The 14549-nt window shown below is 35.1% G+C and overlaps 1 protein-coding gene across 3 annotated transcripts in view; it reads right to left on the bottom strand.

Annotated features, from left to right (window-relative positions):
• The window catches only part of SMCHD1 (structural maintenance of chromosomes flexible hinge domain containing 1), an 89466-nt gene that overhangs the window by 56552 nt on the left and 18365 nt on the right, over window positions 1–14549 (bottom strand). For all 3 annotated transcript variants that reach the window (XR_012622898.1, XM_074821325.1, XM_074821312.1), the window contains exons 4-16: window positions 11317–11399; window positions 11086–11216; window positions 9282–9396; window positions 9022–9141; window positions 5926–6092; window positions 3620–3713; window positions 3145–3355; window positions 2188–2308; window positions 1902–2085; window positions 1208–1405; window positions 962–1075; window positions 401–507; window positions 48–130 (exon numbers count right to left, since the gene is read on the bottom strand). Coding sequence is in view for 2 of the 3 variants with exons in the window: in XM_074821325.1 (XP_074677426.1) it covers window positions 48–130; window positions 401–507; window positions 962–1075; window positions 1208–1405; window positions 1902–2085; window positions 2188–2308; window positions 3145–3355; window positions 3620–3713; window positions 5926–6092; window positions 9022–9141; window positions 9282–9396; window positions 11086–11216; window positions 11317–11399 (1728 nt within the window). In the remaining variant the exon portion in view is untranslated. The remainder of the gene's footprint in view (window positions 1–47; window positions 131–400; window positions 508–961; window positions 1076–1207; window positions 1406–1901; window positions 2086–2187; window positions 2309–3144; window positions 3356–3619; window positions 3714–5925; window positions 6093–9021; window positions 9142–9281; window positions 9397–11085; window positions 11217–11316; window positions 11400–14549) is intronic.

The raw sequence follows: 14549 nt of genomic DNA, 5'->3' as shown, positions 1-14549 counted from the left end.
TTAAATTGATATTTTACTTTTTAGTATTTGGAAGAAAAAAAATATACCTATTGGTGTACCAGCAAATCTTGTTTCATTTGGTAATAACTCATCTCCTTCAGGCCATGTTACTGATAATTTGTCAGGAAGTCTAGTGAAAACAAAAGAATGAACAGGTTTTTTTGAGTTAAAAAACAGGGTGACTTCTCTTTACTAGAATATACGCAAATCTATTTTTTCTGGAAAAAAAAACCAATGAACTATTTCTTCTTGGTTTAGAGTTCTAGGTTTTTTTGTTGCTACTGAAACAGCTGACTGCTTTCCTATTTGGGAATAAAACTGAACTTTTTTTTATTCCTGAAGAAATGCTAGAACTGTTATTAGGAACTTCACAAGTAAATAATTAGAATTTAGAGCTTACCTTGCCATTTCATCTTCTATGTATTTTTTAACAGCTTTGTCAGACACTGTTCTGTCAAGTTTTGAGATTGGAATAGTTTTCATTTCAGCATACAATGCCTGAGGTTCCTGAAAAAAATTGAGCGCAGTTGCAGTTATAAACAGCCAGATTACAGTATGTCAGAGAAGTACCTCTCTGTCAAGGGACTAGACAAGTAGACATAAACATAATGTGATATGTGAACAAATACTACCTGGTGACTCCACAAGACACTGTTCTAAAATTTGCTGAAACCACAAGGGTTAAGAATGGATGCACAACATACTATCGATACCAACTGTGATACTCTATTTCACATGCAAATTTAAATAAATCATATAATTGTTAATAATTTAATATATTTACATTAATATTAATGTAACTAAGCAGTCTGATTATTTCTAGATTGCTGAATCTTAAAAAAAAAAAAATCATAATTTTCAACAGTTATTTAAAAGTCATTTAAACAAGTCTGACCCAGGATTATGTTTTAAGATTCCACAGGCATACTAGGTGTGTGAATCCTTTTTATATTTGTCATACCAAAGCAATTTGAACCTCTCCTCCAGTGGCAAATATATCTCCATCATGATCTCCATACAAAAAAAATTTCTCAATACTTCCATAGAATATTGGAAGAGTCTTAACAGTTTTCACCTGTAAAGAGAAGAGACAATTAACGTCAATACATTCCTTGTGCATCAAATGTATAGTATTTGCCTTTTACAGGGTTCAAGTCCTCTATTACAAAACAAACAAAATGCCAACATCAGTGAGCAACTAACTTACAAGCTGTCCAGTTCTGTATGTCTTCCCATCCCACTCTATTGCAGCATACATTGTCCAAGGGCTCTGCATTCTTTTGGATGGTAAATCAGTACGTGTAGTTACTCCTTTATAAACTGTGAATTTTATCTGTTTGTCATATTTTTCATGACAGTCTTTGAGCCACAAAGCAAATTCTCTGTCAATTTTCATTCGCTGCTCCTATAAAGAGATTACAAGAGAAATACATATTAACATATTACAAAACTTAAATCTGACAACTTCAGAAATATAAACAATTATAGGAGAAGAGTGATATTGTACAAAAAAAAAAAAAAAAGATTCTTCAGCTTAGAAACACTACAAAATTCTAGGAAAGCTATACTTCAAGTCAGAGAAAATGTTTCTCCCAGCACTCACATTCCTCTATGAAGAGGGTCTTTCCACAAAAACTGTCATATAAAGCTAGATACAAAGTTACTGTTTAAGAAAATAGAAGGAAAAAGACTAAATCTTTTTTTCAGATTTAAAGTCAGCTTTACTACTCACTAAAACTGAGAAGTGTTTGCTATGAAGTCCTGCAAAAGTGCCCAAGGTAAAAGTTCTTCAGAAACCAGGCAATATTCAGTGACACGAAGAAACTACCAGTAACCATTTCTGTATCATATATGCATTAAACTTTGCCAAGAAGAAATACTTAACAGAATAAAATGATCACCTGTCCATTGAAGATTCTCGTGAACAAAGTATTCTTATCTTTTAGCTTCAGCTCCAGATCCATGAAAGTGAGTTTGTTTGTGCTGACCTGGAACTTATCATTGGTAAATAATGCACCAGAAATTCTGTTGTAGCATTCAATAGGTGCTAATCCCCTCTTCTTTGGAGGAGCACACCAGTCGAAACTTAAAACAAAAGGAAAAAGACATTAAACCCCTTCTTTATAAAGGGACGTTTACCTTATAGAAACAGCCTGGTTTACATTGTAGAAACAGATTGCCACTTACTCTTCCACAGTTGTGTATGGTATTAATCTTCCATTCCAAAAACATTCAAAAATAGGCCTTTTTCCCCTGGCACCCTTTTCTACTATAAAGCAGTCGTCATCATCATCATCATCGTTTAATTCTTGATTAAAAAAAAAGACAGTCTCCATGAACAAATTTCTTTAAAAAACTAATATAGTATCAAAAAACAGCACAGTCTAAATTAAGGACTATCTATACTTAACAAGTTAAGCACAGTAGCAGTACACATGATATCAAGCTAGGTACATACAATATTAGGATTTTTCTTTCTGTTTAAGAAATATCAAGCAGAAAAACTAAGAAAAGCTAAGGAAAAATTTTAAATAGGGATTGTATAACATTTCCAAGACTACCAAATTTGTGAATTTAAAATTTGAATAAATATTACTTTTCCGCTTAGTTACAACTGATGTTCTTCTAAGATCATAAAATCTTGTCACATATAAACTCAAGATTTGTTTTGTCAAAAAAAAAATCACCAACACAAACTATTTTAAACCCTAGCATCTCAGAACTCATCAAGACTGGATAAAACAAATTTTAAATTAAACACTTAAGACTACATGTTGTCCTCTGTGGTATTCCGAAGTTAGCATTTCTTGAATCAAATTACTGGTGTTTCATTACTTTCTCAGAGCAAAGATCTAACAGGAAAGTGGAAATGTTTCAATCAGACTGCATTCCCTAAGAGTTTATAGTTTGAAATCAGAAGGCATTATGTCAAAAGGTTCAGGTTTACACAAATGAGTTACCACAACAGTCAATTTGTTCACAGGATTTGTTCATCCAAAAGAATATGAACTGTTCTGCCACAACACAAATTAGAAAACAATTTACACTTCAATTTAAATTGTTCTAGTTTCTAGTTCATTAAAACATTTAGAGTAGTAAGATTGTCTATAACAGGAGTGACAACCAGCAAAACATTTCACTCACTTGATGGAAAACATGGATCATCAGGATATGTTTCTCTATCATACAGGAAGGGATGATATCGGATGATGCCTTCCACTATACCTTCTCCGTCAACATGTGCCTTAAACTCAAAACTATCTGCTGCAGTATTTATATACAATGTCTGCATGTCATCTTTGATCTCCCTAAGATTGACAATCTTTGGTACTTTTCCTTTTTCGAACATTGAAATCTGGAAAAAAATAAAACAAGTTGATTTTCCTCAGACCAACAAACCTACAGTAATTAGTATTTGTGACATTTATCTTAACTGTTAGCAAAATTAATTAGTTCCTATGCTGCAACGATAAACAGTGTTATTTTTAAAAAATTAAATTACGTACATATCTTAAAATGCTGCTGTAGTTCAAAATGCATGATTAAAGAGAAACAGGCACAATATGAAATAAGTTGTCATCAAAGAAGAACACTGACTAGTAAGCATAAAACCTCTTACCTGAATGTCAATGTTGTTGAAAGGGCTTACATCTTTTGTTACAGCATTAGCTTCATTTCCTTTTGGTCCATGGACATAATAGTGATAGATATGTCTGAAATACATTTGAAATGAAAAATAAATCTCAGAAAGTTAAATTTTAAAATTGCACATTATAATTTTCAAAAACCTAAATTAATTAATATTTTGATTAAAATATAACCAGTTCATTGCATTTTTATAAATCAACTCCATGACAACATGCATATGCGGTACAGAAGATTAAGTAAACAGAGTGACTCTTTTTCACTCCTTTTGACTTATCTCCTTCATGTACAATTATATTAGGATCAATTTTTTGATAAAATTTTGAGAAACCTTACGAATTGGAAAATAATACATAAGTAAAACCAATTATGATAGTTACATGGCTACCGATCCTTTACATCAAAGTGTAAATTAATAAAACTACTGTAATTTGTTCTGCACTCTGGAAATGAACTAAAGCCAAAAAGCTTCGCACCTATTGTTTCTGGTATCAGCTTTGTATTGATGATCTAATAGTAATAGAAGCATTTAACAATCACTATTCTTAAGTTATTTACAAAAAAGTAAATATATCCTATTTGAATAGAGGCAGCAGTCATGGATGTGATCTGCATATTAGAAATGTTTTTTCTATTTGTAAACATTATCTTCTAACAGTACTTGTGCTCATTTAAGAAACTCCCAAAAACCCACACCATCAGATAGATTATTTTCATAGAGATACGAAGTTTAAGAAAACTGAGGAACTTAAGCCCATTGACTTCAACTTTTCAGCAAGCTAGCTAATTCTTCCAACTTCAAAGATTAAGTCCTTAAACCTCAGGGTGGTGATTTGCAGAAAAATGAGATTATACAAGTCAATGGGACTGAATGTATGAAGTTAAATGCACCTGCAGGTGTTTATAATCGCTTTGCTTCTGACATCCACTGCACTAAATGGACACCATGGAGAAATTTTGGTTCCCAGACAAAAGTTTCTTGTGATCTCATTGCTCAGGACTTTAGAGTAGATCGGTATTAACAAACTGCTTAGCATTTTGTCTGCATCTCCTCCAGACCCCAAAAGGTGCTCTCATGGGCCTTAAGACATAATTATTTTGGGGGTTCATCTCTCCTCCCTCCACTTCAAAGCATCTGAAACAGTATGAGGGCTGTGCTGTAGCCCATTAGAGCAGAATGAAACTGGTATCATGCATGTGTTGGCAAAAGGCATGGCAGGAGGGTATGTGGAGATGTTTGAGCGGAAAAAGGCCACTACAGCTGAAAATAGTGTTGCAGGATTGTGTAGCACTGGGAAGCTAAATCTGATTGGCTTCACTGTAATAGCTACAGGGCATATACTTGAATAACTGCATCTGGCTTTCATCTCAAATGGAGGCAGTTCTTTCACTTCAAGAGATTGCTGGAATGAACTAACACACACCTAAGTGTGGGTCTTCACCAGAAGAGCACCTAGAAGCTAATGAGGGACCTAAGTTACTTGTCAAAGTAGATGTACCCCAACATTTTCATAACATTAAAAAGGGTTTCAGCCACAAGTTCTTACATGCAAGAGCGAATGATGTTTCATTCATTATAGGTAACACAAAAATAAAATTATAGCTTGAAAATCAAATTCCGTGGTTTGCCAGATTTCAAAATTGGGCCATGGCTTCATAGTTCAGTTTATATTCACAAATAGATCCATCATCTTAACAGATAAAACCACACAATTCACAGGTATCACAGACTGCTAGATCTCCAAGCTCTGCAGGTCCACTGATGACGCTACTATAGTAATTAGTGGACAGTATCATATATCGGTCTCCCTCTTAAACTGGGATGAAGCAGCAGTTTTTTTTAACCCCCCCCCCCCCCCCCCCCCCAAAAAAAAAACCCCCAAACCCCAGAAAACTAAACACAAAGGTAGATATCAAGGTTAGGAGCACAGCTGTGAGAACAGTAACTTATCAAGTTAATAATGAGATATATAATAATTACATTAGTAACTATTTAAAAGGTTATTAATAATTTGATTGGATAATTATGTATCAATTTATCAAATCACACTGAAACTTATGTTTGTAAACATCTTTGTTTAGACGGGGGCCCTATTCAGTTATGCTAGTTTCTGTAAAATCACTTAGCTAAGAAGACTAATTGTGGCATCAACAAAACATGTATCAACAGCCTTAACAGAAATAAAGCCACTGACTAAGTAAAAAAATGAAGTAATTCATAATTATCTGACTTTGTTAGTAGTCCACTTTTAAATCAAAACTTTTAAATCACAAACTTACGCCAGCTGCCTTGTCCAAAGATGAAAGTAATTTTTCAAGTATTGCATATGATCTGGTTGTACACCTGTAATGACAACTGCTGTAAAACTCTCTTTATCCCTTTCTTCTAATATTAGATTATGAAGAAATCTTTCATCATCACTTGTGATGTGAGTAGAGTCAGATGGCTACAAAGAGAGTAAAATAATAACAGCAGGAATGTAAACAGTTTCTGAACTTGCATCGGCTTCGAAAAGGATTAAAAAACAGGAAAAGAATATAGAACACATGATGCTAAGTATCACAAAGGATTAATGCTTAAAATAAAAGCTTCCAAATTAAAGTCAGCGAACTGAGAATCTGACATACCTGATCTGGTTCATTTTCAACTCACTTTCATCACTGCATTTTAAGTGTTCAATCTAGAAATGCATTTAATCATGTTTAATGTGGCACTATGTGATATCGATGTTCTCATCCATCAAATGGAACTGTGTACAAGATCTAAGTCTTCTTTAAGAAAACCAAGCCAGAAAAAAAAAAAATTTACTTTTAAATGGATGGACTGCTTTCTATAACAGAAAATGAAGTGGAAGAAACATGCTTGTGTTGTGAAAGAGGAAGGGTGAACCCTCAGTTCCAGCTGAAATATCCAGTAGTCTCACAGAAAACAGAAGTTCCTGCTTCCAGAAAGACCTGATTGTCTTTTCCTGCATGGATGCACTCTACTCTTATGATAGGTGGTTTCTAAGGTGCATAGAAACACAGCAGTTGATGTTATGCTTCATGTTGGACCAGTGGATAATCCTTTACATTTGGTTCATCCAGAAAAGAAGCTATTTTCCATACAAAGATTGAGATCTTTATAGCAATTGCAAACAACTGGTAAAACTGAGAAGGTATGCTTTTTCATGCTGTAGTAAATGCAGCTTCATGCCTTGTTTTGCAGGAAAGTAGGCAAAAAGGAAACATCACTAAGTCATGAAAGGATACATCCTACCTAACTGTAGGTGGTGAAATATGTTAGTCAAGGGTGTTCTACTGAGACTTACTTTCCCCAGGGAATCAAACAGCTCTCCTTAACCAACAGGATAATTTAACCAGTTGTGGGAACTTTCATCAAATAAGACTGCAATTCTTCAAATGCTGTCTTCTGCTCACAGCACAGCCTCTTTTAAACCTAATAGTCTTGCTCATTGCATCCAAGCAAGGGGTTGTTTCTAAGCTAGTAATGAGATCATAGATAATAAGAAAAGCTGGAGTTGCTTGGTCCTCACCTCTGTATGATTTGACCAATGACCTAGAAGCTGTACACTGATGTTGAACAAGTGCTATCCTGTACAATTAACAGAGTGAAAGTGCCTTCAAAATGCTTCCCGAATTTTTTTGTTGCCTTCTGACTACAGATGACAAACTACCACGGCACTTTCCCCTACATTCCCAGCATCCATCTCAACTAGAAAAGCAGTATTTACTTGTTGGCAATATTAAATGGTCCAGGGAAGCGAGTGCAGGTGCCTATTATCCATCAACAGAAGATGACTGGCTGGGGGTGCCACCAGTGCCATTTCTCTTCAGTGTTCTGGTCTTGTTCTAGAATGCCTTAGGTTTGATACTACATCTTGATTTCTCTGCAAAAGTAACTTCCTTTACCAACTCAATGCCTCAAAGATTCAATTATTCTTCTAACAGTGCAGTAACCCATTACAACTTCTATTTCTGCCATAGTATTCTCTTGATCACCTATGTGCACTGCAGACCATTTTTCAAGACATTAGAGAGACAAATTCACACATTTAATTTCACATCAATATAATGACCTGGCCTGGATATTTCAATGATTTGTAAAAATTTCTGAGACCTGAGTTGTCTATTCATTATCTACACACTTCACTTATATTACTTGAATGCTTCACATCATCTCTTCCCTCTTGGATATTTACAAGTTATTTTTTACCTCTAATAGAACTCTACTTGCAAATTACATTTTTTACCTGCATCAGCTTAATGTTCATTTTATATTATCATCACAACTTTTCAAACAGCTGATTGCACCACTTCTTGAATTCTTTAATAGTATCTATGCATCTCATTCAGCTAGTTTCCTCCAACTAATGTCTGTTATTTTCCACTTTTCTGTCCCCCACACTCCCTTTTTAATATCAAATGAGGTTGGAAAGCATTTGTGCCTTCTACAAAAAACAGATTTTGTCTGCTTTTATTTTCAGTTTCTATTTCTGTGACTCTACCTTCTCATCTCTATTGCACAGAGATTAAAAATAAAACTTGCACATTTCTGACAATTCTTTGTCACAAGTCATTGACTCAACACTGGTATGATAAAAATGTTATTTACTCCATGTTCCTTTCTCACCCATACAAAAGGCCAAGAACACTGATATAACTCACAAGATATGGACTATAATCAAGGTCTGATGACCTTGTCATACACAGCACCTACTTATGCTCCCATGTGTACCCTTAGCTGTATCTTTGTCTTTATCTCCTTGCTCAAAAATGTCCAAAGAACTGTTTTCGGTCTTCCTCCTTACCTTACAACTTTTGCTTAAGCTTTTCTTCTTCATGAAAATCATCAGGACCGTTCATTTTAGTTTTCAACTAAGTAGTTCATTTCTTTTACAAAATTAGTGAAGATTTGTGAAACCACTGGGTTTTGTTGATCTGGCTGGACTTTTCTCCCATATGCAGGTTAGTTATTCTACATAAGCACAGTTTGTTTCCCTAATTTATTCCTTACTACTTCATAGAAGTGGCATTTTTTTTCTTTATGTTTCCTATGTAACAAAGCAATTGTCGTTCTTAGAAAGGTATTTTAAAATATTTTTCCTAACCTGGTACATCAAACTGTATGGCATTTCTGTTCTTTAAGCTAAACTGCAAAAAGAATCACATACAAATAAAGCCTTATGATATAGTGTCTTCAAGTTTCTCATCACTTTCTTTTATACTCCAGGGTGCAAATGATTCAATAAGATGAAGATATCCCCAGAGAAGCATTACAAGAATATTACATAGCGAAATCATATTAACCTGGGAAAGGCTTTTAATTGGAAAAAAAAAAAAAAAAAAAAAAGAGAAAGTATTAAGGCTATTTACCTTTCTGTTTCGAATGTATCCGCTATATATTGCTTCTTTGTTTTTCTCCTTCTTTTCAAAATCTTCTTTAGAAAGGACAAGTTCATGAACATCCTGAGAATCTGCAGGTTTGCTTATCATCTAATATTATTAAAGAAACAGTATTTAAAAATCAAAATGATTTAAAATGAACATAAAAAAATTTAATGCTGTGATTGAAAGCCAAGATAATAACAATCTGATGTAAAAATGTTTTAAAATAAAGATTGATATTTACTTACTCTGGCAGACTGTCCAACGAAGAACACTGCTTGTTTGCCTCCAACTCCAAAATATGAGATATCACTATTTAAACTACGAGGCACTGGCAAAGGGCGTACATATCCTGAATGATCACTGAGAGGAAAAGTGCCTTTAATAAATTTTCTCAGGACAAAAGTAATTTCAAAAAAGAAACTTCTGATCTAAACAGCTTGTATTAAATTCTTCCTGCAGTCACTTTGTTCAAAAATCCTTCACTTTAGACCTACTATAATTGCAACATTAAAAGCTACGTGCCTAAAATTCTTGATGAAGTTCAGATGAAAGAGAGGAAAATATTTGGCAGTAAGAATCCGATAGAAAAAGAAACCATTACTCTGAAAACTTTTGTGCATTCTTAACTCTGCAACAGGACATGGTTGACAGGTCTGTGTGATAGGTACTGTGGCAACAGCAATTATACGGTTTTAATGGTAGAAGGTAAAAGGCAAATCCCCCAATGCTCTCCCTTTGACCATGGCAAGACACTAACTGTGAAGCTGCTGCAAATGAAAATGGCTTGCAAAGCAAGTCTGATCTTCCCAAGACCATCCTTTCACACTTTCACTTTTGAGTCAAAATGGGAAATAATGCCAACCAACTATTAAACGCAGTCTTGGAGAGGCTACACATACCATCACATTCCATGGTATGTGACATTTGATGGATGAACAGTCTTACCTAGTTTAAGCAAATAGTAGGACAAACATCTGTTTTTAAATCATAGCATTCCCAAATGGAAACAAGGTGTAGATGGTACCCTGGTATAACTTACAGCTATGCTCCCACTGAATGGCATCAACCCACAGTCTAAACCTTTAGCTTAAAAATACTATACATTTCTACTGTTCCTAAATTCACATACCGCAATTTCAAATAGCAGTGGATTTCTTTACAAATGACTAGATGACCCAGAATCACTTTTTATGCACTTATCTACAGTTGGTTGATAGATATCAGTCATTCTACTTGGAGATGCTTCCAATGGAAAAAAACCCCTCCTTAGCTATATTATCACTTTTCACTCACATTTCTCATATGACAAATTAGTTATGATTGAGGCTGCGATCCTCATCTTCACGTTTACTGTCCTAGACTTAAGGTATTTAAAGTGACTAAAGCTCAAGAACTGTATCTAACTGCTTCTCTGGAATTTTCTACACTAGGGTTAAGTCTGGCTGTGCAGCTGGAAGATCTCTGGAGAACAGATTCAAACCTGTAAAATGAATTCATATATATAGCAAAACCCACCATAAACTTCTACTATCTTTTTTAAATATAAAGCATTTATTTTTCCTAGCCACCTTCAGGAATAATTTTGCATTACATTGTACATCATTAAGATACAAAAAAACCCCAACAACCCAACCAAGAACGAAATACCAAAAAACCCACACTAAACCAAAACCCTGTATCCGTTATTCCAGTAACATAACAGACATTGAATGCATTGCTTAATGCACTACTGAAAGGCTTTCAGGTAACAGATGAACAACACACTATAAAAAAACCTCTGCAGAACACAGAATGCCCCTAACTGTATATAGGCAAGTCACAGACATCTTAGAAAAGGCCATGAGAATAAAAAAGTGTCCTCACAGTATCATAATATTAGACACGTGTTATGAAGCTTCTCTATTTCCTACCTACAAAAAGTATGTGTCTATACGTAACCACAGAATGACAGGTTTTAGCTAAGTGTTGGTATAGAGATATGTCTTAAAATGATATTCTGTGAACTTTCACAGAGTCTGCTAATTGTAAAAATTATTAAAACTTTCTAACCTCTCAAAGTCACCTTGTCTTGTAAACTTTGACAATCTATATACAGCCCAGTTGTTAAGTTGTTTAGAAGTCATTCCTCTTCCATTATCAATCACAGCAACAGCTGGTTTTCCATGGGAGTCATCAAATAACTGTTTGGAGGAAAAAAAAAACAACGACAAAAAGGAGCACCAGAAAAAAAAAAAGATAATGCAAACTACACCTGAAAAAAGAAGAATATTTCTATCTTACCAATTTTATCTGTATGCTCCGAATACCAGTATTTCGTGACGTAGCTGACAGAGAATTGTCAATCAACTCAGCAAGGGCAAATGCTAAATAAATTGAAGAAAAATAACCCTATTAAAATCTTGTTCTCAGAAAACGGACACACACTCACAGTCGTTTCTTCTGAGCAATTAGGATAACACCCTAAACATAGACAAGAGCTAAGCACTGTCAGAACCTTCAAAATTATATAACATCTTGGTTAAAAATAAAAAATCTTTTGTACATATACTTTATTATTTGTTTCATCACTGAATCTCTTATAACTCTGTTGATGGCAAGAACACAATTATTGGAAGTACCTAGGAACAGTGATGAACTAACAGGCTTCTTATCACAAAACAAACTTGTCTTTTACCATGATTAGGAATGAATCCGTGTGAATCATATGAAAGTCCAAAGTACTTAAAAAATGGACTTCGACTTGTTAAAATATTGAGGGAACAATAAACTCACTGAAAAAACCTGAATGGAAATGCTGCGCAAACTACGAAATAGAAAGTTATTTGCTTATAAAAAGAACACTAAGGAAATTGCAAAAATGGTTGAAGAATTTAGTGAATGGTAAATACAACCAAAGTTATGTCAGATATGTGGCAATACACAACAGAAATAATCAGCCAAACTACTTGTACAAGTTTGTTGTTTCTAAACATTAACACTTGGAACCCTTACCTAATTAAAGTTAGGACTACAGGAGGCTATCACTGGAGTTATGTACAGGGAAATTATAATGTGAGATGACAGAAGTGGAAAACGTCCTTTATGAAGAAAAGGAGGGAAAAGAAAAAGAAATCATGGGCGTGACGAACGAAAGGAAAACTGAACATATGCATGCATTATCCTTTTCCATCTCATATTATTATTCTGAAGCCTGTCGAGCGAAGGAAAAAGAGGTCTTCCTACCAAGGGAATGCTCAGCATTTCGTGGGAGATGACTGGTAGCTACAAATTACATGAACACTTATAAGTGCACTATTGAATGGCTGCATATTCATAAACATCTTATGAGAAGTAATAGTTTTTCTGACAAACTAACTGATAGCAGTGCTGTTTATTACCATGAAAACAGTGTGAGAGTTGGATTGTTATACACATACTGAGGTATTTCTCCAATGTAGAAGAATTACAGTCCTCAGTGTATATTAATTTTATTTCTTGATTTAAAGTTTTAATTTTGCTTTAAAAAAACCCCTAGAACTCTTCAAAAGTATATCTTTCTAAACTGAAAACTTGTTTAAACACTTGTTTTCTTGACATAAGAAACCATAAAAACAGAAGGGACTTCAAGTTCTGTTCCAGAACTTGATGACCATGCATCATGTTGCTCTTAATGCACAAACCTGTTTATTTAAATGGTACCTGAAGTAAAGCTAAAGGGATGATACTTGACTCTGACTCTAAAATACTGTCCTGGTTTAGCTAGGATAGGGTTAAGTTTCCCCAGCAGTGGGGGGAAGCTCTAGCCGGGTTATTCAATACCACGCTGACATCATATCCTGGCGCCCAAGCTCCAAGCTCGGGAGAATCGGTGAACGCGTGTTTTGTGCCATCGCTCTCCTTACTGCTGTATCGGTAGATATCTTGCTCTGTTCATTGTTATTACTGTTATTTTTATAACTGTTATTGTTATTGTTGTTGTTTGTTGTGTTGCTGTTGCTCTGTTGTATTAAACCTCTCCTTATTTCAGCCCCGGGGCTTTGTATTTCACTCCCTTTGTGGGGGAGGGGCAGCAGCCGCGTGGTCTCGAACCCCGGCAGGGACTAAACCACCACAAATACTATTTTTCTTCTCAAATGAAACTTTTTTTTTTTTCAATAGAGGAATAGGGATTGGGAGTTCTTATAAACAGTTATAGGATAATGAATACAAGAAACCACAGACTACGTATATATCTTCAAAGCTTAACAGTTCTAAAACACAGTGGTTATAGTAATTATAACTGTATTTGTATATGTATTTGTGTATGTATAACTGAAAACTAGATTTTTCAGTTTTTCTACCCTTCATCTCTCCATTCTTGCAGTACAGGCCCTTGCTCCCAATGCCCAGCTCTAATCATCTTCTTGTCCCACAAGTTTTATTGTGCTACTATTAGCAAAACAGTATTAACTCCTTGTCTAGCAATGTTATATATATTTAAAAGGGAAACATGAATGGATAGTAGCAAAATTCCTTGGTTTTGCAGCTGAACATCAAATAACAGAAGGTTCTGCATCCACACCAATGCATTCAACACCTCACATCACCTTGACATGGCACATAATTAACAGTTTTCTTTTGTTTGTTATTTTTCTGTCCCAGTGGATGGGCTGCATATTGTTTCCTACTTATACCCTCATGTTCAAGTACTCTTCTTATAAATTCTTTTTTAAAATTAAAAAAAAAAGTAGTCATCCAATGTGGTTGCTAAAGGTGCACTCCTTCAAATCAAGGCTGAAGTGCTCTTTAGTTTCAAGAATGTGCTATGGTTTGACTGCCAGAAATTCTCATTTGAATCTCATCAAATTCTGTGACTGAAAGAATGGAAATGCTTCCAGTTAACATGAATCTAGCAGTGAGAACAGTATCTCTACCTGCAACTTTTGAAATATACAAATTTACTCAAAAATGCTATTGTCACACTTTTTTCCCCTATGAGTCTGCATTAATGTCTGTACACTCAAATTAAGTCATAGAATCATAGAACAATTTAGGTTGGAAGGGACCTCAAAAGGTCATCTAGTCCAACCTTTCATGGGAAAGGGAGCCTAGATGAGATTATCTAGCACCAATTGCATCTTCAAAATCTCCAGCAATGGGGACTCTAGCACATCCCTGGTGAGGTTGTTCCAATTAATTGTTCTCACTGTAAAAAATTTCTTCCTTCCATCAAGATGAAGCCTCTCCCAGTGCAACTTCTACCCATTGCCCCTGGTCTTCTCCATGTGGCTCCTTGTGAAGGGAGAGCTTCCGTTCCCTTGGTGGCTGCCCTTTTAAGTACTGGAATACTGTGATGAGGTCCTCCTGAGCCTTCTCTTCACCCAGAAAAGACCCAACTCCTTCAGTCTTTCTTCACATAACAGGTTCTCCAGCCCTTGGATCATCTTTGCCGTTCTCCTTTAGGCTCTTCTCCAGTCTGTCAACGTCTTTTTTGAACTGTGGGGACCAGAACTGGACACAGCATTCCAGGCATGGCCTGACCAGTGCTAAGTGGG

This window comes from Strix aluco, chromosome 1 (genome assembly GCF_031877795.1).
Source record: "Strix aluco isolate bStrAlu1 chromosome 1, bStrAlu1.hap1, whole genome shotgun sequence".
Classification (NCBI taxonomy): domain Eukaryota; kingdom Metazoa; phylum Chordata; class Aves; order Strigiformes; family Strigidae; genus Strix; species Strix aluco.
This window is presented reverse-complemented; position numbering and strand designations above follow the sequence as displayed.